The sequence below is a fragment of the Ammodytes marinus genome (genome assembly GCF_949987685.1).
Source record: "Ammodytes marinus genome assembly, chromosome: 10".
In the NCBI taxonomy this organism is placed as follows: domain Eukaryota; kingdom Metazoa; phylum Chordata; class Actinopteri; order Uranoscopiformes; family Ammodytidae; genus Ammodytes; species Ammodytes marinus.
Genome location: NC_137214.1, coordinates 12,403,551 through 12,428,918, shown reverse-complemented (window position 1 = coordinate 12,428,918; position 25,368 = coordinate 12,403,551). Strand labels below are relative to the sequence as shown.

The window sequence follows — 25,368 nt, the reverse complement described above, 5'->3', positions numbered from 1 at the left end:
GATGCAGAATTTAGTTTCTATGAAGTACAACTCCAGTTATTATTTGTAACTTACATGACCTGAACTGTTGTAAGAAATCTGAATCTACTTACAGCCCAGAGTGACAGGACACTGCAATAAAATCCGGAATTCAGTGTTACACAAAGGATGTCCACATGTCAGCACATCATTATATTGTGTGTCGTGTCTAATATGTGCAGGTTCTGTTCACACATTATAAAGCTACAGTGAAATAGAGTCAATTACTGCCTGTCAACCAAAGAGTGCATGTCAGGGGAACTAAACCACCGATGTGAATGGGTGGTAGCCTAGAAGAGCAGTAACACCACCTAGTGGCAGCTTGAAGTCAATGCTGACACTAACTCAATGCTTTTCTTCTGAAAGAAATCGGCAAAGGCACCTGAAGATCTGCAGTCATTCAGTGTCAATGTTAGTTATAACATGACTGAAACTCAACCATGAGGTCAAAATTCCCTATAGGAAAAAATAAGAACAAAATGCAAAGTTTAGGAAGTTCTTATCAAGCTTTTTATTTGGTATACAGATATTCATAGATTTATACAGTATATATAGATATATGTATATATGTAACACATGTGCCACTGCAAAGTCACAGACAAACTTATTTTTTTACTAAGAAAGAAAAGGATAAGAAAAATATATAATGTGCTTAATTTCCAAGAAGTCCGTGAAGCGCTCGTAATGAATGGTGACCAAAAACCGGAATGATGAGGTAACTGCCAGGCAGGAAAACAATCGCTTATAATGGTTGAATAATAATAATAATAATAATAATAATAATAATAATAATAATAATAATAATAATAATAATAATAATAATAATAAAATAAGCAACAAAGAAGTATAGTGGCAACATGGACCCTTAGTGTCAAACTAGAGAAAAGGTTTTAAGTCTAGAACATACACACACACACACACACACAGTATGCATACAGACAGACAGTGCATAAAACATACAAACAGAAGGTCAGTCACTCATGAGAGCAAAAACCCTCTAATGTTGTTACTCTTGTCGAGATACAGAACAGAAAACTCAGGCATGTTCCAAAACATCTAAAAATCTCTCTCTCTCACACTCACTCACTCACAAACACGCGCACACACACACACACACACACACACACACACACACACACACACACACACACAAACACTGACACACTCACTCCCGTACCACAGCCCAGCAATACAGGGCTGACCAAACAATGCTTGCACAGTTGTAGTGCATGCACATGTAGACAAAAACACACACACACACACACACACACACACACACACACACACACCACAGCAGAATAGTGGTCAGGCAGGTTGTAATTTAGATGTGAGGGCCTACATTCACGTGAACAGGAAAGACTGATCAAATGGAAATGACACACAATCTAATAACTGGGGAAGAGGGAGTCTGATGAAAATCAGACCAAATGGAAGGAAGAAAGGATAAAGATTGGAAGGATAACAAACGAGCAGGAAGTGCTGTACAAAAACCCAAGGAAGTGTTGCGCGTGTGTGTAAGCATGTACATGTCTATCCGCCTAGTGATGAACGTGTTTGACAGACATTTGTGGCGTATGGCGCCCTCATGTGGTCACTCTGAGTCTCTCTGGACTTCTGAGGCGTCGGCCCGACAAATGGGACATGTCCTGTTGGCCTGGGGACAGAGAGAAAGAGGCGTTTTACGTTATTAGAAACAGCTAATATCCTCAAATCACACAAAATGCCTAATCTTAGAACTGTATATTGGACAGTAACTCATCTCTACACTCCCCTATAAAGAGATTTTAGCTATGACTATATCAGATTAGGACATTTTTCTTATTTGATTTGTATTGATTTATCGTCTCTATAACCCAATTCACACTGAGGCTTCGGGCAATGACTCATGCGTCTAAATCATAAGACTGTGTGAGGATTAACACAAGAACCTGGTGTTGGAGGATCTTTTTTTTAGCAGATTTAGTTGGAAATCACATGTTAATGTATGTGTGCTGCTTATTAAATTGGGTTTAAGAGATGTTTACAGATTTTGCCGACACCGATGCTGAATTTAGGAACCACATTAAGACCACAAGCCTGACATGTTTCTGTTAGCTAACGAATGAGATTCTCACTACAGTTCTATAATTAAGAGGCGCCTGTGTCACTGTGACCTACATCTGTTACAAAACAATGTGCGATAACCCTTACGTGAACTCAAATGTTGCATGTGTGCATAACATGGACACAGTGCGAGCGAGCGGGTTCATGGGGTGGGTTACTTACCCTCAGCCACTTGTCGACACACTTCCCGTGGAACTCGTGGCTGCAGGGCAGGACTCGCAGCAGCTGGCGGGACTCGAAATCACTCATACACACCACACACCTGCAACACAACAGGTATGAGCATGTACAGTACAGCAACACAAGAAACCTGTTGTTAACATACTTTTTTATTAAGGCACGTAGTACATCTCCTATTGCTTCTATTCACCTAGGAAAACCTCAAGGCTGTTTGTACCAAGATTTATGTTTGCCACAATCCCAAACCTTGCTTTAAAGGAATAGTTGCTTGTTGACAGACACCATTCCTTTAACTATGCACGCATTTTTGAAGAAGAAAATGGATAAAAGGTTGCTCATCACTAATTAGCTTAGCTCAAATACTGGTTGTCAATGGGTGGCCTTTGTCTGCATCTGACAACAGTCAGAAAATACACTTAACTAAACGTTCCTGTGTGCTTGACTTTTTTATTTACCACGTTATGTTGCGCCCTATATTTGTGCACTTTTTTGTTGCTCTTCTACTCGTGAACACTGTTGTCTATATAGTCACTAGACACTATTAGGTAGTCCTGTCACTATTGTCTTGAACCCCGAAAGTGAGGCAACAAGCTATAAATAAAAAAGTTTACTCCTTTAAGTTTCCTATAGCTCACAAAACCAGAAATGTGCTGAATAACTTCACGTAATCTGTAACTAAAACAGAAAAATTGTCTAAATAAAAAATAGTTTTGTTGAATCATGAATGTTAGTTTCCTTGTCAACAAGTGATGACCCGCCACCTACAACATGTTTGCACTCACAGTGTTTGTTCAGACTGATGGTTATTTGGATTGAACCGATAGGAAGGAAGCTGTTCAATGTCTCCCTTGGTCAGTCCTCTGAGTTTGGCCTCTCCCAGACGCTCAGCCAGGTTCAGGAGGGCCTGTGTGTGTGTGTGCCGGGGGGGGGTTTTGGGGGGAGAACACCCGCAAGAACAGAAGAATTAGAGTCTGCATTCAGCAAAACAAACAGATAAAATAATAAAAATAAATAAAAATCGGGACAAACCTCGTAATTCTCCACTTCTCCATCGTCTACATCCAACTCTAGACTGATCGCAGGACCAGTTGGCTGGACTGGCAGCATTGAACTACAGAGCGAGAGAGAGATTTGACAGACATTTTAAAGTTCAATTCATGAATGGATCAAATTAAGCAACTAAGCTGTCGAGTAGTTAACTTTCTCTTAACACTTAATAATACAGCATGTTAAAATGTTTTCAAATGATTTACATGTTGAACGTTCGCAAAATGTTTAAACTTTTTCCCTTTATCTTATGATTCCGTTCATTTGTAGCCATAACTTTTACGAAACAATCATTTGTGCAATCAATCATGTATCTTTGTTGCCAACTTTTAACTAATGTCTAAATCAGTGAGAACTCTCAAAATTCCTCATCTTGGAGTAGATGTTTATAAATCATCGACACCCTGAAATTTTTCGCAAATTTCAAAAATAAGATTTGAATCATAAAATAAAACATCTTCTTCTTAACCATCTTTTTCTAATGAAGTAAATGTACCGATGTACTTACAGGAAGTAAGGCAGGAGGCTGGGGTGGTAAGGCGAAGGTGGCAGTGGCTGTTGCGAGCGGTACCGTCGCCCCGGGAGACGCCGAGGAATGAAGTTTGGATAGGACTAGGAGGCAAATGACGGAACACAGGTGACAAATCATTCACATGGATTTTTTATTTTCCTCTGTACTCAAAAGTAAAAAGAACAACAACAACAACAAATACTTTATATTTGGGTACCCCCAGGGATCTCCAAAGTTTAATTTAAGAATTTTTAATACCTTTTTAATGCCAGTTGAAATGAAATTGAATGCCAACGTCAGGCCATACTTTTATTATAAATCCACATTATACTCAGATTGATACACTTTAACAATAGCTTTGTGAAGGATGTGTATACTCTTAACAAAATTCAAAAGTGCTTATTTGTCACAAAACGGCCCCTCTCCAAGTATTGAAAAGGGCAATCAAAAAATGTAAGACCTTTGTAAAGAAAGCTCAATACTTTTAGAAGGCCTTATTTTGAGAACATTAAATTCAATCCTTTTTTTTTCAATTGCTTTTAAGACCCTGTGAGTACCCTATATGCATCGTATTGCTCACCACTCCAAAGAACTCCTGTGGCAAAGGGTCATGGGAGAGAAAGTGGAGCTGTGTGGAGTGTGGTGTGAGGGCCGGGTGGGTGGCAGGAGGATAGTGGAGCCCAGCACCTAGTGACAGGTGTTCACCAAGCAGCTCCACGTCATTCTCTATCCTCTGTAACGGCTGGGAGGAGGAGAAATATGGGAGAGAAAAAAAGAAATAATGGATAAACACGCACTATGACCATCTGAGATCATTTAAAGTGAGGACCGCAACAGGAACATTTCAAAACAATCCAGACACCAGATAAACTTATTGAAAAGCACATCTGTGAGTCAGAGGAGGACGAGTATCAACCCCTAGACAAAACCTCTGAATGAGTGGGGGCTTAGATGTATAAAAGAAATGTATTATAATTCTGTATATAAACATATTAAAAGAGTCGTTTCAAGGATCAATCCAACTTTTAAAATTATTTTATTTTATCTCTACTAAGAGATGTCATTATTATTTCATTATAGTGTCTTCGCTTTTAATGACATCTTCAGACAGCTGCTTTAAATCAGCAGTGAGTATGTATCAATATCAAAGCAACACAACAGAAAAAATGTGTGTGAACTTCAAAATAACTACGTAATGCGCTTTGGTTTAAAGTCTTTGTCCAAGAGCTGTCCTAACACAGATCCACAACAACACCAAATCTCAGTGAGCATCCAGCTACTTAAATCAGGCTCTGAGCATTTGTAAACTTTGGCACACACTTATTATTTCAACATTATTGATAGTAGGGCTGGGCGATATATCGAATATATGCGATGTATCGCGAGATGTTCTCCACGGGATGTATAAAATGACCCTATCGCGACCATCGAATACAAATTGGCACGTAATGTGTTTTTTTAGCCGAGTTTTTGGTCCAACGTCACACAACCACGGCATCACATTTATTATGGGCAGCCTCTTATAATAGGTCCATGTCAGCACCAAGGGAGGTGCACACCGTTTAATAACTAAAAGTCTATGTAAAGTAGGCTACATTTGCGAGTATTTTTTATAAAATAAAACAGACTACTATTATGGAGCAAAACCTGTTCTGCATTTAAAGTGTGGCTGCTATCTTCATAAACAATTAGTAAGTGGTTGTAATGAGTCATAATTAGTGTTCTCAGTTTACAGATTAACAAAAGATGGAAAAAACTGTTTCCAAATAAAATAATGCTGGATCCATTGTATGGGAGTGGAAGGATGTGGAATAATCAATACAATGTGCAAACTCTTTGCCATGTGCAAGTTTCAAATTGTTCCAATAGAAAGCACTAAAGAATATAAACAAGATGTTGTTTCATGTAGCCTAATGCATCGTTAGTGCAGACACATTTTGCAGGGACTATTTAAATCATATTACTGGTGTGATGTTATGCAAAAAATTTATTAAATTGAGCATTTAGGATGTGCTCTAGAGGAGATTTGAAATATATCGAGATATATATCGTGTATCGAGATATAGTAAAAAAATATTGAGATATTGATTTTAGCCCATATAGCCCAGCCGTAATTGATAGCACAATATTTATGCAGAGAGAGAACCAATATTTTCCATTCTAAATTTTATCCAAGAACACCTAACATTTCTTCTTCAACTGCAATTCCTGCATCAAGCTAGTTTTCCGTGGAGTTACTCTCTTTACCGTGTCTCTTAACCCATTGATGACTATGGCAATCTAGGATGCATGTCCTTAATGCCTGAGGGTTTTCTGAAAAAATACTACGAATTGTCAAGTCTACCAAAACCTTAATATCTAAGCCTGTGTAGCACATAGAAACATGAAATAAAATACATTTAAAAGTTAAGGTTCACAGGTTTTATTTAAACATGCTCCCTTAGCACTTACAAACCAACAAATATTTAAAAAAATCGTCAAAATTAGATGAATTAGAAAATTATTAAATATTGTTAATAAATAGATGCAATGTGTTGTGTGATTTTCGTCAGTAGCCTATAGTAGACCTTGATTCTGCGCACCAAACGCCACTAACTGTTCTGTCGCCGACATAGCTGGCGTATTTTTTATTGTTGTTTTATTTTTTTATTTTTTATTTTTTTGATTGACATGATTTTCGGCAAACCACACAACTTTTGGGTGGTCACGTGGTCTTAACAAAATCAACAAAACCACCTCATGTGTATTTGAACCAATGGTAGTGCATTATATGCTGGGAATGCCATGAAAATTAGATAAAGTAATAATGCTGCGCGACGCAGCATCAGGCAGGAGAGCCAATGTGGCATCGCGCAGCAGCCGTCATCAATGGGTTAAATCTTCACCTATTTCAGTACATGTCTTGATTCATTACTAAACACTACACATTTTCCAAGTGCTTGCAAACACTGCAAGGAGAAGGAGAGACTGCTTCAACTCTGATGCATAAAATATGCATGGTCTCTATAGGTAAACAATTGTTGCTTTTACATTTTTTTTTATGTAGCGGGTGAAGCTTCCCTGAGAGATGCTGTTAGTTAGTTAGTTTACCATATTTTATGTACATTTAATCCTTAGCATTAAATAGTTCTATCATCATAAATCAAAAAACTAATTATTTTGAGTCAGCGGGAACCAAACGTAAGACTAGAATATGTTTGTAAACAGAACTGTGGGCCTTGCTGCTGTAACAACAAAACTTTACAGGTCGCTTTGTTATTTCAAACTGTTTCAGGGATCCAATTTTCCTGCGAGGAAAGTTGTTTTATTCAGATATGAGAATATATCTTGGAAATGTTTCACTTATCTGACACATCTCAAAGTTACATAATGAACCTTTAACTGAAATACCATATTTTATAATCTTCATGACTTCCGATACCAAATTAACAAATTAAAAAAGGATAACACAAAAGTTCCTACTCACTGATCTGGCCTGTTGCCCTGGATAGGGTCCAAACTGTCCGGGCTGAGGCAGGTGAGGTGGGTGGTGGGAGAGGTGTGTTGGGGGATGTGCGAGGTGAGGAGGGGGAAGCAGGAAGGCCTGCTCACTGGACAGCAGTGATGGGAACGGATAGGGCATGGGCAAGTGCTGCACAGAACAAGTCTGAAGGACCTAGCAGATACACAAAACATTTCATCTGGTAAATTAGTTTGTACAATAATAACAAACAAAAAACTCATCAGTAAACAGCAACACGGTTAATGAACATTCTGACCCAACTAAACAGCTGGAATGAGTTACCAACACACTCACCGGAGGCGGGACGCTGCAGACAGGATAGTGCTGTCCACTGAAGACTACCGAGCAGGCTGGGATCTGCTGAGGGGCAGAGCGAGGTGGCAGGCCGGGCGGCGCTCCCGGAGGAGAGACAGGGTACGATACTGGAACTGAACCCTAGAAATGGAGATCAGAGGGGTCAAGGTCCTCTACTTTATTCACACAGTCTATGATGCTCTCAACAGGAGGTTTTGTAGCTACAGTAGTACTGTATTTTGAAGAAATTACCAATTACTTTTTTTTAATGTTTTAACTGTCATATTAATGTCTGGATATGGATTCTGATGGGTAAGAAACTGGACATTTTAAATGTGATTTAACTGTTGGTCTTTTGACCAACAACTTTCCAGTTTATTTCCTAACATAACCCCTTTCCATCAAATCACTTAGTTGTGTAATGTGTTTCTCTATTGCTAGAGACAAGTTAATCAAACAAGTTCATTTGGTTAAATATGTAAACAGTTCCTTCTTGTTTTTCGCTTTCTAAAAAAGGGACAACACATTTTCCTCCACCCCAGCCAATTAGAAACAAACAAGCAGCGCACATCAACTAACTAAATCTTTAAAGCGACATGGTGATGATTAGTTTAATTTTGCTAAAAGGAGAGGTAATATAGTTACTGCTTTCAAGATCAAACAGAGCACAGTACTATATTTAAATAGCGCCACATTAGTCAATCTCTCTGTAGATATACACAGGAGAAGATGGGTTTAGTTTTTACACTATATTGTTTTAAAAGTGTCTCAAATTGTGTGTTGTGTGCATTTCGAGGGGAATTGAATGAAATAACAAGACATCCTTTGAAATCATACTGTCATAAAGAAGCAAGTCATTTTTTTTTAATCATGATTCATAGGGGAGAACAGGGTAAGTAGGCACACTTTTTACTCTAGTGAGAATTGCTCATCACCTCTATAGTCATTCCTACATTAAATTGAAGCTTAAGGTGTTGGCTTGAAGTGTGTACCCCTCACTTTTTCAAACTTATTGTAATAAAGAAGAAATTAATCATCAAAGACACCCCAACACATTGTGACAACCAACCCCATCAAGGGGTCGGTTGTCACACACTATGGGGTTGTTTGTCACAATGTTATCTTAATGGGAATAATCAAGAAAGCAGAACTAAATTTGAAAGTTTAATTGCATTGTCAAGTTGACAAATAGGCCTACCTAACTTCCTTTAGCCTTGGCAGCTGGTCTAGTTTGGGATGCACTGGGTTGTTTTGATTTTGTTGCCCTTTTTTACAACAAAATCATCTTTTATTTACATACCAAAATTTCACAGACAGCGCCTTCTGGTTCCGAGATATAACTATTGTGACAACCAACCCATGTGACATAAACCCGTTCTCTCCTATTGAATCTCATTTACTGACTTTAATTATATCTCTGTTTACTCATTTTACTTTTACAATTTATCTTATTAATTTTTATTTTATTTGTTCAATCTTTCTATTTCACTATATTTATTATTATTGTCTTTTGCTTGAGAAGTATGATATGATGGGAACAATCTCTCAACTGTATGTTTGTTTGTTTCCTAACACAACCCAAAAACATGGCCACATCTTATGAAGTCACCTGCTCATGGAGGTCCAGCATCACACTGCTCTGTTGCTGGGATGGGTGGGGGTGTTGGTGTTGGTGTGGGTGTGGATGGGGATGTGGATGTGGATGGGGATGTGGATGGGAATGGGGGTGCGGGTGCTGTGGATGGGCTGCAGGGTGCAGTAGCCTGGGGGACAGGTTGGGTGAGTGGTGGAGGGGTCTCGGGGAGGGGTTAGGGGGATGGTGACCTGGGCGCTCCTCTGGCCCTGGCCCTGGCCCCAGCCCGCGGGGGGGAGGCTGCTGGCTGTAGGGAGTGGGATAGCCCTGAGGCGGAGGAGCCGGGTGACGGTAGTTCTCGTCGTGGTGGCCTGCAGACGGGCCGTGGTGGGAGTGCAGGTGGTGGGGGTGGGGTGGGTGGTGGTGGTGAGGGTGATGATGGTGGTGGTTGTTGTTGTTGCTGCTGTTGTAGTGGTGATGGTTGTTGTTGTTGTTGTTGTTGTTGTTGTTGTTGTGGGCGTGGTGATGGTGGTGACGGGTCAGACGGTCTCTCCGCCCACGCTGCCGTCTCATTGGAGGGCTGAAGGGCAGAAGAAAGAAAAGAGGGTGAGAACGACATTAGAGGCCGGAGGAGCCATGTTGTCATTCGATTCATTGTAAGTAGTATAATAGGTCTATCACCCACACCTCTCATGACAATTTGAGGAATTTTCTACAAGGTTTGCAAAAATGTCAACTCTGACTCAAGGATGAACCAATTAGATTTTGGAGGTCATAGGTCAAAAGTAAAATTTACTGCAACCTCATGCCTGAATGCAATATTTCAAGAAAGCTTTGAAGGGTTTTCGTCAAATTTCGGACACTTTGACTTGAGGATAAAGTGACCACATTTTTTAGGTCACGTTCACTGTGACCTCAAACCGTCAAGCAAAATATTCTAAGAATGCATTGAGGTATTTTTGACGAATTTAGCACAAACTTACACTTGGACTTGAGGGTGAACTGATTAGGTTTTGAAGGTCAAAGGTTACTGCGCAGAGACCTCGTACCGCATTGCAGCTTCTTAGGAGCATACTTTCTTAAAAGCATTTTAACTTCACAATTTTATAAAGCCACAAATATTACAAAATAGATTCAATTTACAATTATATAAAATAACAGAAAAGTAGCAAATACACAAATTGGAGTCTTACTGCAGAATAATTAAGGCAACTATTCTAAAATATGTCAGCTCTATTTCAATTATTTGCCCAGTTTTGTAATTGGTAGAAGCATCAGCCTACAGTAAACATGATAAACATTTTCTTTAAATCTTTGGTTTTGCTTGATTTCGAACGATTGTTGATTAAACTCCCAATTTATTGACTGTTGGTCAGACAGAAAACACAATTTTAAGAGGTAAATATGGGATCCAGTAATTGTCACTATGACATTTTATAGGCAATTAACATATTAAATGTTTCTTTTTCATTTGTATGTATTTGTTTCAAACCAACATACACACACAGTTACCTGCGTCGATTGCGAAGAGGCGTGTGGCATCTCTCTGGCATGTAGTGGGGGTGTGGCCTACGACTGGGAGGCAGCTCCCAGGGGCGAATGGGAGAGGAAGGAGTAGGGGGAGGGGCTGAGTTAAGATCCAACATGGACTGCTGAGAGAGACGCTGTCTTTTCGGGCTCGGGCTGTCTTCAATCTGCACACACAGGTAGAGGAGGACAAGGAACCAGGGGGGGTTGGTCAGGGATAGAAAAAAAAGAGGACAAACAAAAATGGGAGAATGAATGGGAAAAGACGACAACAAAGGCAAAGGCATACAAATCCTATTCAAACCAGGAGCAAAGCAGAGGCAACAGGCAGTGGTCATATTTCATACTTACCTTGTCCCGATCCTCACTGCACACATTATCTGGATGGAAATGCAGCAGTCCTCCTGCAGGTCACAGAAGATAAAAAGCATAATCTGTTCAGAGGGCTGAGAAGAACAAGAAACATGGGCATATGCTAGCTTGCTATATGCCAACAAAAAAAACACACAGGCAGCTAACCCTAACCCTTTCATTTGATATGTTCTTCTTTCAAAGAATCGACTCCATGTTAAAAAAAACAGAAGAGTAGTTTGCTTGAACAGTTAACGACACACTTAAAACTAAAAAAGGTGCATCCAACAACCAGCTTCACAAACAGAGTTAGTGTTCTCCGTCATCTGCGAGGGTCTGTCTTCCAGAGAAGTCTTTTGAATTTCCTGCTTAATAATAGCAGACGAGAGAGGAAGCCATCTCTGGAAGATGTCACACTGACTGGACTCATTCTCTCTGGCTCTCACAGACAAATCAATCCCTCTGATTCAACATGAAAAGCTCAAGCAGAAATAGACAAAAAGAGATCCACCAATCAAACGTTTCTTGTTTCATGTCATTTTATTGATATAATTTCTTTCTGAAATAGAATATTGACAGATTAATCAATAATGAAAATAATTGTTGATGCCATTGCCCTATCCCATTAACTGACGCTGTAGGGCAGACCAGAAAGAAACTAAATATTTCAAGAATCCTGTCTTTACAATCTGTGTTGGCAAGGATCTGATATGCTGAAGTGTCCCTGAGCAAGGCAACTATTATTGAACGATTTTTTTCTCTGCAAAGACAGCTCAGTTTCTTCTAAAAAAAAATGTCTTTATCATTTTTCTCTTCATCTACTTGTGGTAAATAAGCACTTAAAGTCTCTCTAAACATCAATACACTATCACAAAAAAGACTACCTATCATATGAATGAGAAGAAGAAAAAAGAAAAAAATCACCACATCATCGAATAGAGCATAAAAATAATCTCGGAAAGACACAATGCACTCCCAGCTGTTTATCTGACAGCCCACATGTGCAATCTGGATGCAGCATGTGCACACACACAGGCATTTCAGCGGCTTAAGAAGGATGTCCTTGAACTCAGCTGACAAGAGTTTCCTCTTAAGCAGTCCCCCAAAAAAACCTTTAATCTCCAAAAAGAAGATGAAGAGAAAATAAAACTCCCCTCATCTCATCTCCTTCTGAGTGTACCTCATCCAAACAGCCCCTCTCTGTCTGTTCAGAAACAACAGATCTTAAAATTTGCCCCGCACCCCTTTCTTGTCTTTGCAACACTACTCCAGGGCCATGTGAAGTATGCCGATAGAGACAGCTCAAAGCCGCCTTGCAAGTGGCAGCGGAGGAACAGACGGGGGGCGTCGGTTGACTGACTAGCCCAGAGAAGGGGCCGACAACACACTGGCTTTAATCATCTGATCTCTTTTTCTTTAGACCTCATAGGGTCCCAGGCTTCAGCCGCCCACGTGTTTTGAGGATAACTGGGTCTGTTAACACCGATTCACCCCGGGGCCGTAGGAGATGGGGTGGGGGAGTTAGGCGGACTGGATGGGTTCCGTTGGCTAGCAAACACAACCTTTGTTTCCTTCAAGCAAAGCGGCTGGGAAGGACTGACACCATTTCTGTCTCCAAAGGAATTCAAGTCAGGCAGGCAGTCGATTGAACTTAATTTTGATATTTTCTTTTAACGCACAATACGTAATATTCCGCCACTAGGGGGCTCACGATTACGTCATGGATCACGCGGACAGCTTCAGAGACAGAATTCGCAGTTGAAGGCAAGGCATAATCCTAGTCCATCACAAAGGCAGATACAAAACAACAACATCAACATAACAATGATATGAATCAACTGCTTCTTCCTATTCTTTTCCACGTGGTTGTGGTTTGTCTTACTCCCCTATATTATCCACTCCACCGTGTTTCACTATATGGTGTCATCGGAATTTACAGGAAATAGAGAGGGTGAGCGAAACAGTGCGTTGCCTTATTGAAAAAATAATATCTCTGATTTTGAAAATGGGATGGAAAATATGTGATGTGGTAATGTCATTTTGTTTTTTACTGCAAAATAAATACATATTTCACCTTTATCGGAAAAATACTTTAAAAAAAACTTGAATCATATTTTAGAAGAGACTAGACAAATAGTGACACGATCGATTTTACCCACATAATCTACAGATCTCAGGTGATAACAGTGTAACTGAAGATCTAAACAGGTTGCTATTAAGATGCAATTCTGCCAGGTTTTGGGATGCAACACTCTTTATTAAAGCTACACGCTGTCAAAACAATCCTGACACTGGGGGAGTGGAAGAGGAGAGAAAAAAAAACAGGAGGTAAGACGGAGGGACATTTTTAACACCCTCAAATCCAACCCTGACACACTTGCATGATGTGATGCCACACGTGCAATACAGTGCAAACACAAACAAGCACAGACAAACAGGAAATCTGTGATGCACTTAATCGTACACACACTCACAAACACACACAGGCCCCAGCCATTTAGGAGGCATGTGCAGTTATTGAGGAGGAGGCAGATCACACAGCTGGGAGGATTGATTCACTGTAAGATTTTCACACAAGCCCCTCTGTAGCGTCTCAATTTGGGAAACATGTTTTTGTGTGCTTGTGCCCTCTGTGTGGGTTATTTTGAGTATTTGGCAAACAGCGCTGCCATTATGATAGAGACCAATTTTAAAAAACAGCTTTCATTCGTTCACTGCACTTTCTTTTTTTTTTTTGCCTTGAGGGAATCCAATCTGGTATTACAGAATGTTTTACAGGGTCAGCAATGGAAACCTGCTGAACACCAAACAGACTGGGGTCAATGTTGAAACAATGAAAAGAGGCTGGAGAACAGTCTTACTTCCTTACTGGCAATTGTGTTAGTTTCTCCCTCTTTTTCATTGTAAGTTTTGCAGTCTTTCATTGTTTTCTTAGTGAGTTTGTGAGAAACCGTTACTGCTGTGGGGACGAATTTCACCAGTTTAATAGCTGCTTGATTGATACTTGGCAATTCAAATAAATGTCTCAAATAAAGAGATCCACAAAAGGCCATCACAACTCTACTGTTCATTCCTCTCTTTCCAAAAGTACTATGCTACAACACATTCTCCCCCCTACATGAGAGCAGCTGTGCACAGGCTAACATGTAAGCTGAATAGCATTAAGGCTTATGGATGAAAGGGCTGATGATGGTGAACTGAGAGGAGGCCTGCATCACAGCACTGAGCAATCTGAAATAAATAGAATAGATACAATCGCTGTCAAGAAAAAAACATTTAATTTCAAACCATTTCAACGCTTGTTATGAAGCTTCAAACTGTTCTTTTAAAAACAGACTGCTCTCTTAACAAGGTCTTGTAAAAAAAACAAAAAGGGGGAGAATAGGACCTCTAAACCACAAGGCAAAAGCAAGCATGTCTCTTGTCTGATGATAAAGGAAAAGCAATGCTCTCTAGCATATCAATATTACAGTTAGAATTGACAACATCCTCACTGACCAGCACAGCTGATACGTTTGCTATTCAATTTCTAATTATCACTCAAAATATCTCTATATAATAAAAAGGCAATTAATTATTCAACTTATTACCTATATAACATTATTATTTAACTGATTGCCAATCGCATTGCATACCATATATCCTGTATCCACAGGAGTGACATAATGTGACCTGCAGGCCTCCAGCACTACCATACCAGGACTTTCCAGAGGAAAATAATGCCGTACTAAATTACTGAGGGTGAAAGAGGGTCAGTATCATTTTCACTGCTAGTATTGAAGACATGACACCGCTAAGGAACCTGGTTTTCCCGATTTCCCCGAGTAAATGCTACACAAACCTCTACATCAGAACCGTCACTATACCTATAACACCTGACATGACATAGGTGGCCTATAGCTCGCTTTCAATGCAACAGCTGGCAGTACAGGCACCAAGACAAATGTCTGAGAGCCTGTTAAGCTGCTACTGGTCTGAGTGTGTGTATCCGTTTGGGATTTATCCTGTAAGAGTTTGTGTGTGTGCGTGTAATGATGCATTTGGCCGGGCTGCAGGCCCTGTTTAGTGTTTACTAAAGCCATCTTACCGGCCCCGGGGTGTCTGTGAGCTCCGTGTGAGGAGTGGCGTTGCGCCCCTGCGGACAGGTAGCTCCCCGGGGTGTGCTGCTGCTGGCTCTCCGGGTAGCTACGACCACCGTGATGGTGCTGCGTCCAGCCGGCGTTGCTCTGCTGCGGGTAGCTCACCCCTCCTCCGCTGGCGTTCATCATCAGGCTCCCGTTACCGACCGCGTTACCGCTGCCGTTCGCTCCGACGTTGCCGTTCAAGCCGAAATGATAGAACCCAGACCGAGACCGCGACCGAGTCCTCGGGGGGTCCATGACTAGGGAGGGAGAGGAGGGTGGTGGTTGTGGATGGACGTGATGAAGGTATGCTGGAGGGATGGACGTCCAGAAACTGGCAGGAGCCTCCCTCTTCACACCGCCTATCTCTCTGTCCAGTGTCCACCTAGTTACCTCTGATAACGAGCGGCTACCGCGAGCGTTTTCTGGGACATTTAAAGCTGTTGTTTCGTTGTAAAGAGAGCAGATACCTGGAAGCAGCGGGTTCAGAGAAGAACAGCCTCTGTAGCTATCAGTGGGGGCTACCCGCTTCTGTATCCAACCACAAATGAACGTAGGCCTATTTTTTCTAGCAAAACAGATACCAAAATACAATTTTCTCGAAGTTATGAGTGGTTTTCGTCGTAACCAAAGGAGATGTAGTCTCAGGTTCTCTATTGTCTTGTCACAGCGGAGCAGTCAGGCTTTCCCACGGTAAAAAAGGAAAAAAAGTATTTAAAAAAGGCATTTGTCGCACAAGTGAGCCCTTTGAGGATGCATATACAATCAAGCAACTGAAGTTAATATCGCTCGCGCTCTGCCACGGAAAGCTTGTCAAGTTAAATACTTAAATCCTTCAACACAACAAAATGGCTCGCGGTCGAGCGTTAGCAAACTAAAGAAAACCAGCTGGCTATGACACAAAGTTATTAGCATAGGTTCGTGAGTAAATTTCAACTAAATTGCTACTGTAAGTGTCAAAGTTACACCCCTTTGCGTTGGCTAACTATACCTCCTCGTTCATTAGCATAATTTCGATTTTCCAGTTAGCCCGAGGCTAACAGGAAGCGGAGTCTAGAGGGGAAAACAAGTCCAACAGTGCCGACATTACAAGCTTGCTAACGTCGCACTATACCGATGCTAGGCTGCTTGTTAAACAGTGCTAATGACGGACTGCTTCACACCCCCTGAGAAAACCAGATAGCTACCTTAGTCGCCAAGTAAGGTAGACGGTATTTGTCCAATTTAAATCCCCTCTCGCATTCGCTATCGAGTGTTTTCTCTGGTCAGCAGGGAGTGTAGCGGAGATCAATCAATGGGAGTTTCACATCTCTGTCAAGGCACCGACAATCGATCACAGAGAAAAATGTTGCTCGTCACGGGCACAATAGGCGAAGTGCTCGTGTGTAAATCGCTCTATGCCAAATGCAAGGGAACGTCAAAAACCATTCATCACCAATCAAAGCAAGATTTGTTTTATTAGCGGCTGTCAACGTCGTTTTTAACTAGCATCTTGGTTTCAGAGTTGGCTACTTTAGTCTAGCAAACCCCGGGCAGCTGCTCAGCTCATTAATAATTCAGCAGCTTCATACCAGAAATACTATAACACAACGCTCTGAAAGCCACTGGCTTCGTAAAGCTTTACGGGTAGACGAGCTCTACATAAACTGATGCTCATAGCCCTCTCCAATGTACTACATACAACTAAACGGACCCCAATTTTAATAGGTTTTCAGTATCAGATGTCACACATTTATCATCTATTTCCGACCACATACCGTATTATACACTTGGGGATCTGGAAATCCATGTAATGTCTTTCAATATAGTGTTATATTTAGGGGGACAACAAACCACTCCCCACAACACAATACATACAGTGTGTGTAAAACCATACTCAAGACACTACATGCATGATTGAAAAATTGGAGGCAGTTGGTATAAGAGCAGTTCATGTACTAACAGCGTACAAAAGTGCATTCAAACCAGTTACATTGAAATTGTACATCCATCAACTGCACATTATTCCAGTTTGTTGTATTGGCAATAAATTAATTAATCAAAGACTGATACAAAATCAGAAAATATTGTTTTGTTATTCAGTTACATTTGTTATGCTTTTTTTAAGTTTAAAAAAAACAAGCAATAGAACAATAACACTTTATCTCCTTCTGTGGCGTACTCTTTGTTTTGGGGAAAGAAGGTTTTCACTGTCGATGTCTACTTCACCATGGGGATATAAATCCCCATGTTTTATCCCTCCTCTCTTCTTCCACCTTTCTGCCTCTTTGCTCTTCCTGGTCTTTCTGCCACCCACCTCATCCGGTCTCTTCTTCTTTGGAGGAGGACTGGACTGCCTGTGCCCTAGCAGGGACCTGAAAGGGTCTGTGGGACAGACTTCATGGTCAAAGTTCCCCCGGGATCTCCCCAGTAGTCCTCCTTCCCGTCTGGCTTGAGCCTCTCTCCTCAGTTTCTTCACCTCCCGTCTCTCTCTGCGTCTCTCTGGCCACGTCTTCCTCCTGCCTGCCTGGCTGTAAATCTCCTGCTTTGTCCTGCTCCTCCCCGGGACAGGCTGACTGTCCTCACCGCTCTCCTTGGTTGGTTCACACAAGTGCTGCTGGTGTGAGGGAGGCAGCCATCCAGCTCTTGCACTCTCTGATAACAAAATCGAAAGAGTAAATATTTCGTTGATAAGTTCAATTGTAAGTTACAAGAGGCGATTTTTCTCAACCTACACAAATGAATGTTTTTATCTAACCAATAAGGCAAATGTAATGTGACAGGGCTTGCTCACTGAGACAAACCCACATTATCGACCAATCACTGACAGGAAGTTAGCTAAAAGAACCATTTCGCTTACAGCACCTTTAATGGCTAGACAAGAAACCACCGAAAAAAAGAGAGTGGAAAGCAATTGTAAAGGAAATATATGATATGGAAAAGCTGACCTTCCTAAGACTTTGCAAGTATTGGTTAAAATGGTCACATGTGAGTAGGAATACAGTATTGTATAGAAAGAAAGGAAATACCTGTGTTCCCTCTTATTTTTTTGTTGTTTTTGTATTGCTAGGCATCTATCTAAATGTGGTTAACTAGCATTATATCATTTGAGATGAATCCCTTGTTGCCACTATTATTGTGCGTCATTTAATGCGACACAGAATGGATAGAGTATGTTGTAGTGCAAGCTCTTTTTTCCCCATTTCTTCTGTGACTGGTCTGTTTAGACTTACACTGGACTTCCAGGCATAAACCGGAGATGTCATAAAGGATTCAATCTTCTCAGTTTCCTATGTGGACTGGATGGGCAGAGTTTAATAGGAATAATGTAAAAAATATAAAATATCTGTGACCTTTAAAAGTGTGTGCGCTCAATCCTAACACCTAAAACAAAGTTAAGAAAAAAGAATAAAAGAAGAGGTGTTTTTCAGCTAACATTGCATTTCAAATCAACCCTTCAAAAAGAAAATCACAAAAAGAAAAACACTGTTTAATTCAAATGCATCACTGTCTCTACACGTTTACTGTATACTAACTATAATATATATTTTGTCACCTTTGGCTCTTCTCTGCATCCCTGTACGACATTGGACGATGTCATCCATGGTGTCATAGTGGCAAACAAAGGGCAGTGATGGAGAAGTCCCACTGATCATCCTCCTCTTAGTGCACTCCTGATACCAACAGAGACACAGAGGACGGTTAAGAAGGGTGCTAGAGCATAAATAAACATTTAGGGGAAGGTACAAGAGAAAAGGGGTAAAAGAACTCCAGGAACAGTAAAGTCCTATTCAAAAGAAGAGGGGTAGAGTATGTTGTACAGAGGTATAAAGAGAGGAAGAGAAAGGCAGAGAGAGACATGAGACAGAGCAAAGAAAATGACAGTAAGCAAAGTACAGATAATACAGATGAAGATCAAGCCAAGAAAGAAAGTAGAGATAAAAGTAGGAGAAGGATTCCTTTCTTAGGTCACTTACATAGCCATAGTGTCCCGTCTTAGAGCAGTTGTAACAATTAGCAGAATATTTCTTATATTTGAGTCTGTCGCCTGCCAATTGCCTGAGTGGAACTTCTAACTGGATCTGCAAGAAGGTTAAAAAGAACAATTTTATATGAGGAAAAAGAAAATTGCTCTGCCAACTGTACACAGTTTGTGACTATTTGATTTATCTTATTTTGAGCAAAATCAGTAACGGTCAAACATAAAGACCTTTTAATGTTCAGAAGCGGTATGTATTTTGCTAAGTAGAGAAGGTGAGATAAGGAAAGTGCAGTAAAGTAAAAAGTTGAACTCACTGTCAAGTGGTATTGTCTCCATGTATCAGGGCAGGCCTGAGGAAAACCCAGGAAACAAAAGGAAAAAAATTACAGTTAAAAGAAATACAGCTAAAAAAAAGCATTGTTACCACATGAGGAGGAACTGTTTGCCGTGACAACAATTGATAAATGGCAACACACTCTCCGACACAAAGACTAACAGGAATTAGACCTGGGGGCTGATGGACAAACTCACATCAGAGAGGTGCCCTGCCATCCCACAGCGCTGGCAGTGTTGGTTCCACATGGGGGGCCTTTCACAGGGCCTAGAGCAATGTGAAGGCAGTCCACAGCTGTGGCAGGGGCGACACGGACAGTCCCTCTGGATGTGGCCCAGGATCCCACAAAGGACACAGGTGGGACATTTCTACAATCACAGAGACAAAAAGGAACATGTTAGGATGGGTGTCTCTGCAGGTGACCATGCAATAACATCAGCATGTTTGTCTCTGGTGCAACTTATGGCACTCTGTAAGGGTCCGGGACAAGTAAAAAAGTCAGTCAGGGCAGATATCAGCAGAAAGATATGGAGAAAATGGTAGAACATATCAGAACATAAAATGTAATCTTCATGTTTCATTAATTTTTTCAGTTTAATTTACCGTACTTTTCGGACTATAAGCCGCGACTTTTTCCCAATTTTTCAACCCTGTTATTACACAGCACAGTATATGTTCTGTAGCTACTAGGGATGGGCGTTAGTAATCGAGTACTCGAGTACTCCCTCGTTTCAAATGAACTCGGTTGGTGGATGAGGAAAATAATTTTATGTTTTTTTTAGTGTTTGTAGCCTTTAGGCCGGCCGGCGGCCCGCCCCTATTTTAAAATGTTATATACGTGTACAAAACGACACAAAACGGATAAAATAAAGTTTAACTAAATTAAATATTTTGATGCAAGTGCAATAAACTGAGCGTTGTGTCAAACATCAACTGCAAATAACTGCCACCTCCGTGCTACCGCAGCGCAGCCTGTGTTCTCCACAGCACCGCGGAGCTGAACACGGTCTTTCCTTTCTCCAGAACATTGTCAGGAATATAACTGTCCAGTTATTTCAAAGCAGATGATAAAATTATGTTTATAAAAAGGGGAGATGACACCTGTTACTCTCAGTTAGTAATGAGTAGCCTAGACTCCAAGTGAGCATGCAAGGTGCTCTCCGCTTGGAAAGAAAAGTAAAGAAGAAGCAAGGCTTACTTCAGGCACATTCGCTCCGAGCCAACAACAGTTAAGAAGCCTTCAATAGGGTATATGGGGATAAGATTCAAAAACCGACCGGTGTAACGTTCCGTTAATGAGGAATTAGTCGCGGTAATTATTCACGGACACGGAGTGAGCATTACGCGGTTGGATATACAACTATCTGCTTTGGTGAGTTATTTATATGTATTTAAATTGTAGGACAATAATTTAATATTATTTGCTGCCCTTCTTATTTTAAATGGTGACTTAGGCTATTTTTTTGTTACAACTACAGCCCATGCTTTTTTTTCTCTTTTTTTCTCCCCAACACAGACCTACTCGATCGGATTAAATTGTGGCCCGTCTATTTAATTACTTTCAGTGAGGAAAATGTGTTTTAAACTTGTGGGAATAAATCCTTAATATCATATGGCAACTGTGACTGTTTGACAATAAGCATTGAGCGCTTTATTGCGGTCAACCATTGTTCTGCAGACAGATGCGTTGCGTTCTAAAAATAGAAAAAAGTTTAACGAGGAATCGATTGATCCTCGAGGAATGCAAGCGATCACACGAGTAGTGAAAACACTCGTGCCCATCCCTAGTAGCTATTGCACTAAATGGTAACACTTGAATACGTTATGCAAATATGCAACTTGTTTGTTGAAATGTTAATAAATGGGAGATTCCTCAAGCAGCCATCTCTTTCCCGACAATCCCCTCTGTGCACAAATTCTAACATAGGCCTATGGTAATTAAACATTATAACACCTGCGGCTTATAGTGCGGAAAATACGGTAGCCTAAAATGACATAGTTGAAAGTCAATGGCAGGAGTAAAACATATGGGAAGGAGAAGAAAACATCTACTGGTCTTGAACAAGAGATGCTTAATATTAACATGTTAATGGGACACCAGGAAGCACTCTGAAGGTGATTTTAGCACGCTAGAAATCTCAGCAGCTAGTCAGGTGTAGTCAAACTGAATCCGGTTATTTATCGACAACTGTATCAAACTTGTGCCGTGGATATTTCCTCGACAATGTCGTGTTATAAATGTTACTGTGTAAAATGATTATGTATGTTCCTTTACCTTGTGGTAGTAGCAGCTTTTGGCAAGGTGTCCCGTCCTGCTGCAGATGCTACAGATCAAAGAACGGCCAGGCACAAAGTATCGGATTGGCAGCGACGGATCAGCACAGCACTGCATAGTTTAAGAGGACAAAGACATCACAGATATATTTTTAAAAAGCCAAACATGTAAGTTCATCACTCAGACAGAGCTTATCGTTGCTGTCTTTACAATAAGCACAGTAAAGAGATATTTTCACTTTCATTTCATCTTTAAAATCCTACGCATGTTTTTGTAAATGTATTAAAGCATGCATAAATATAATTTTACATTTTGACAACAGAGATACAAAGAAACCTAAAGTTTTACTAAAACTAAAGATATTTAGCTGAGCCTTACTGTAGTAACTATTCGTTACAGTTAATACAAATTAAAAGTTACCAACGTACCTTGTCTCTCTTCGATACAGCCCACGTATCCTTAAATGTTTGCACATTCTGATCTATGATGGAGAAAATTACCAAGGAGACAATTCAGTTTTGTAGACATGCATTTGATCCACAATTTAAGTTACAATCGTTTGGTTCTCAGGCAGGAATGATCCCTCTTGAAATGCAAAACAATTCCAAAAAGAAGCTTTTACAAATCGAGGCTGGATCTGACGTTTTTCCCAAGCATAGTAAATAGTGTCTGCCCCTGGTATTCTGTCTTAGAAAAGCTGTAGCTCTATGAGCTCAAACAATTCATTTAAAAAAAAAAATTATTAAATCTATTTGTTCCAATGGAGTTGCTCGCTGGCAGCATATGATGAAGTGGTTGTCCAGGAAAGCCCTCTGGTGTTAATATAACTACACGTTTTTTATGTGAAAGAGACCAGTTCAGTTTAACTTTATTTTTCAATCTAGATCCTGTGAGCTTGATAATATGAAATATGACTGCACATTGAGAAATGAAAATGAATGAAACTCTTACTTCAAATAAAAGTCCCTAAATAGCAACAGAAGTGTAGCCTGTTTCGTATATTATTTGTAAGTGAAGTCAACATCACCATGAATTGGGATTAAAGGTGGAGTCAGCGATTCTGGAGAATGCTCTTGTCAAACTCACCTTTTATCAAAATCATCAGGTGGCTGGTTTTCTATCAGTGAATATATCCTGATTATCCTCAGGATTCCGCCACCAGTCCATACTGTGTGTGCGCTGAAAAATAAATCCAGCGTTAATACACAGCTTAGACTCTGTAAACGGGGATTTTACTAGCTACAGTGGGCTCCTTTGTTTGTTTACATACCCGTTTACAGAGCATAGGCTGTGTATTGACAATGGATTTTTTTCAGTGCACACACAGTACAAACAGGTAGTGGATTGTAAGGAAATTTGGGAAAAAGTGTTTTGGGCAACAATCATTCTCCAGAATCGCTGACTCCACCTTTAGGTGGAAATAATATGTGTTCACAGACTACACCCAGTTGTAGTCTATGTCTACATACTTTAACTATCGGACATACATTGACGATGTTTAAATCAAGTTTACGGACAGGCTGTAAAATTGTATACCTCACGTTTGCGTCCTGTAGTTGCAATGTATTAATGAGAAAAAAGCACATTGAACACACTCTTTGACACATCCCTTGAACTCCATTCACAGATTGTTTTTCTTTTCAGTGAACATTTCAGAATCCCACAGAGGCTGGTAGTTGGACTATTGGAGCATGATGCAGTGTGAACAACAGAGTGAGATAGTCTCTAACCTTCGTCTCCAGAGTCATCCTCGGAACAGTAGCTCAGGTTGAGCTGGATGCTCGAGTCTCCCACCTGCTCCTCTCCTCCCAGGACCATCCACTCCTCGATGGGCTGGTCACTCTCCTCCTCCTGCTGCTGCTGGAAGTCCAAACTGGCAGTAGGACTCAGGCTGCTGTCCCGTAAGGAGGGGATGTTGAATGCAAGGAGGAGCGGAGGAGAGCTCTCCCTCCTGAGCCGTGCAATGTCTTTACATCTGCTGGCATGTTTCTGGTGACTGAACTTGATTTCTTCTTCACTTTCTGAACTGCCCGACTCCACAATAAAGAAGGGCTCGTCCTTGCCCTCTCCCTCGCCCTCATCATGTTCACTCGCCTTAGTTAAGTCCATAGTACAACCAGCAGAAAGCAGTTGAACAGCACCATCCAACGACGGCTAAATGCACTACCGTCAAACAGCGGAGGCTAATAGATCATTTACCAACTTTGTGTTAATAATATAATAATTACAGGAATAATTGGCATCTGGCGGAAATGGAACTGACTGGGATTTCAATGGGGATTTCTTTCTTAAACATGTAACAATGAGGTAAGTGTGTAAACCTTCAAAATACAATGACACGTGGGTTAACATCAGGCTAACCAGCGCTATGCTAACGTAAAGTTACGTTAGCTTTGTAGTAGCCGTCTTAGTTGATAAAGCTCAAGAAGCGAAAGCACCTGTGTGAAATAAAGTATGTGATGACACTTTTCGGGCCCATACCGTTTTCAGTTCGCTATTTTCTTCCTGACAAATGAATGGTTGCTACTTCCATTGTTGTTTACATGTTGCTCTGAGGCGCTTTAGCCGGTGTTTCCGGTCTCGTGCCAAATACTGCTGTCAGCCTGTCAGCTTGTGCGCGCGCGCAGCTTGTTAAAGCTGTATCGCCCATGTTACAGCTGCTAACATCTGGATCAAAAAGTCATAACGGGCAAATATACATTACTTAAAGGCCTACTTCACTGGTTTGAATATGAAGGTGTATTGAATTCTGAGATCCTATGTAGTATAAATGTGCAAAAAAAAATTAAAATCGGTTCATCCTAGCCTGAGAAAAGGCAGAAAGAGTGTTTTTTTAACCCTATATTTCTCTTTCTCGTGACATCACAGAAAGAGAAATATAGGGTTAAAAAAAACGTACTTTGTAAATATTACTGTGATGTCACAGTAAAAGACATCACAGTAATATTTACAAAGTAAGTCTTTTTTTAACCCTATATTTCTCTTTCTGTGATGTCACGAGAAAGAGAAATATAGGGTTAAAAAAAAACACTTTCTGCCTTTTCTCAGGCTAGGATGAACCGATTTCAATTTTTTTCGCACATTTATACTACATAGGATCTCAGAATTCAATACACCTTCATATTCAAACCGGTGAAGCCTTTAATGTCCAGCGTAATAGCAAATATATGTCATATATGCCACTGAACCGGGGTGAGATTGGTTTTATATTCGACATTCAATCTTTATTATACTATCTGGTATCAATGAAGAAGCTGTCACTGAAAGGTCATTTATAATGCTTCAGAATGACTTGATACATTTAAAGGGCCAATACAACCAGCAAAAGCTGTTGCAGCTCCCACCTTGTCACCAATCCCTAGTTGTTTGTTTCCAAGATGAAATTATTAGCCTATCGATTAATAAAATAAAATAAATGTTAACTATTTAGAACTTCAGGATTGGCTGCCTTTTCTTTAAATTATTTTAGTAAGAAATTATAACAAGCCCCATAGATATTTTTAAATAGTTTTTATTTGAACTACCGGGTTGGACAAAAAAAGCGTTCTCCGGGTGTCACATTATTATAGCC

General features: G+C 40.5%; 2 protein-coding genes across 2 annotated transcripts; both read right to left on the bottom strand.

Annotated features, from left to right (window-relative positions):
• Nucleotides 1-520: 520 nt before the first annotated feature.
• Nucleotides 521-16,475, bottom strand: LOC307256799 (E3 ubiquitin-protein ligase RNF38-like). Its single transcript, XM_080035897.1, has 12 exons — nucleotides 15,194-16,475; nucleotides 11,107-11,159; nucleotides 10,741-10,922; nucleotides 9,265-9,808; nucleotides 7,656-7,796; nucleotides 7,326-7,514; nucleotides 4,440-4,601; nucleotides 3,857-3,960; nucleotides 3,331-3,412; nucleotides 3,084-3,205; nucleotides 2,284-2,383; nucleotides 521-1,672 (listed from the first exon to the last, which is right to left on the bottom strand). Exons 1-12 carry the CDS (start codon nucleotides 15,483-15,485, stop codon nucleotides 1,610-1,612), a joined length of 2,034 nt encoding a protein of 677 aa, XP_079892023.1. The 5' UTR covers nucleotides 15,486-16,475; the 3' UTR covers nucleotides 521-1,609.
• Nucleotides 16,476-16,925: 450 nt separating this feature from the next.
• Nucleotides 16,926-24,329, bottom strand: LOC307257072 (zinc finger CCHC domain-containing protein 7-like). The gene is made up of 8 exons (XM_080036195.1): nucleotides 23,528-24,329; nucleotides 22,226-22,278; nucleotides 21,798-21,908; nucleotides 19,720-19,890; nucleotides 19,503-19,538; nucleotides 19,184-19,288; nucleotides 18,763-18,880; nucleotides 16,926-17,861 (listed from the first exon to the last, which is right to left on the bottom strand). The coding sequence occupies exons 1-8, from the start codon at nucleotides 23,904-23,906 to the stop codon at nucleotides 17,368-17,370; spliced, it is 1,467 nt and encodes a 488-aa protein (XP_079892321.1). The 5' UTR covers nucleotides 23,907-24,329; the 3' UTR covers nucleotides 16,926-17,367.
• Nucleotides 24,330-25,368: the final 1,039 nt, after the last annotated feature.

What these genes read in the sequence shown, in the direction of transcription:
- LOC307256799 (XM_080035897.1), bottom strand. Translation starts at nt 15,485, where the DNA reads ATGGACCCCCCGAGGACTCGGTCGCGGTCTCGGTCTGGGTTCTATCAT. An exon ending in TGCTGGACCTCCATGAGCAG is followed by an intron (nt 7,797 to 9,264) that starts GTGACTTCATAA and finishes CTCCATTTCTAG; the next exon opens with GGTTCAGTTCCAGTATCGTA. An exon ending in AGCCTCCTGCCTTACTTCCT is followed by an intron (nt 3,413 to 3,856) that starts GTAAGTACATCG and finishes CTCGCTCTGTAG; the next exon opens with TTCAATGCTGCCAGTCCAGC.
- LOC307257072 (XM_080036195.1), bottom strand. Translation starts at nt 23,906, where the DNA reads ATGGACTTAACTAAGGCGAGTGAACATGATGAGGGCGAGGGAGAGGGC. An exon ending in CTGTATCGAAGAGAGACAAG is followed by an intron (nt 21,909 to 22,225) that starts GTACGTTGGTAA and finishes TAAACTATGCAG; the next exon opens with TGCTGTGCTGATCCGTCGCT. An exon ending in TGGCAGGGCACCTCTCTGAT is followed by an intron (nt 19,539 to 19,719) that starts GTGAGTTTGTCC and finishes GGTTTTCCTCAG; the next exon opens with GCCTGCCCTGATACATGGAG.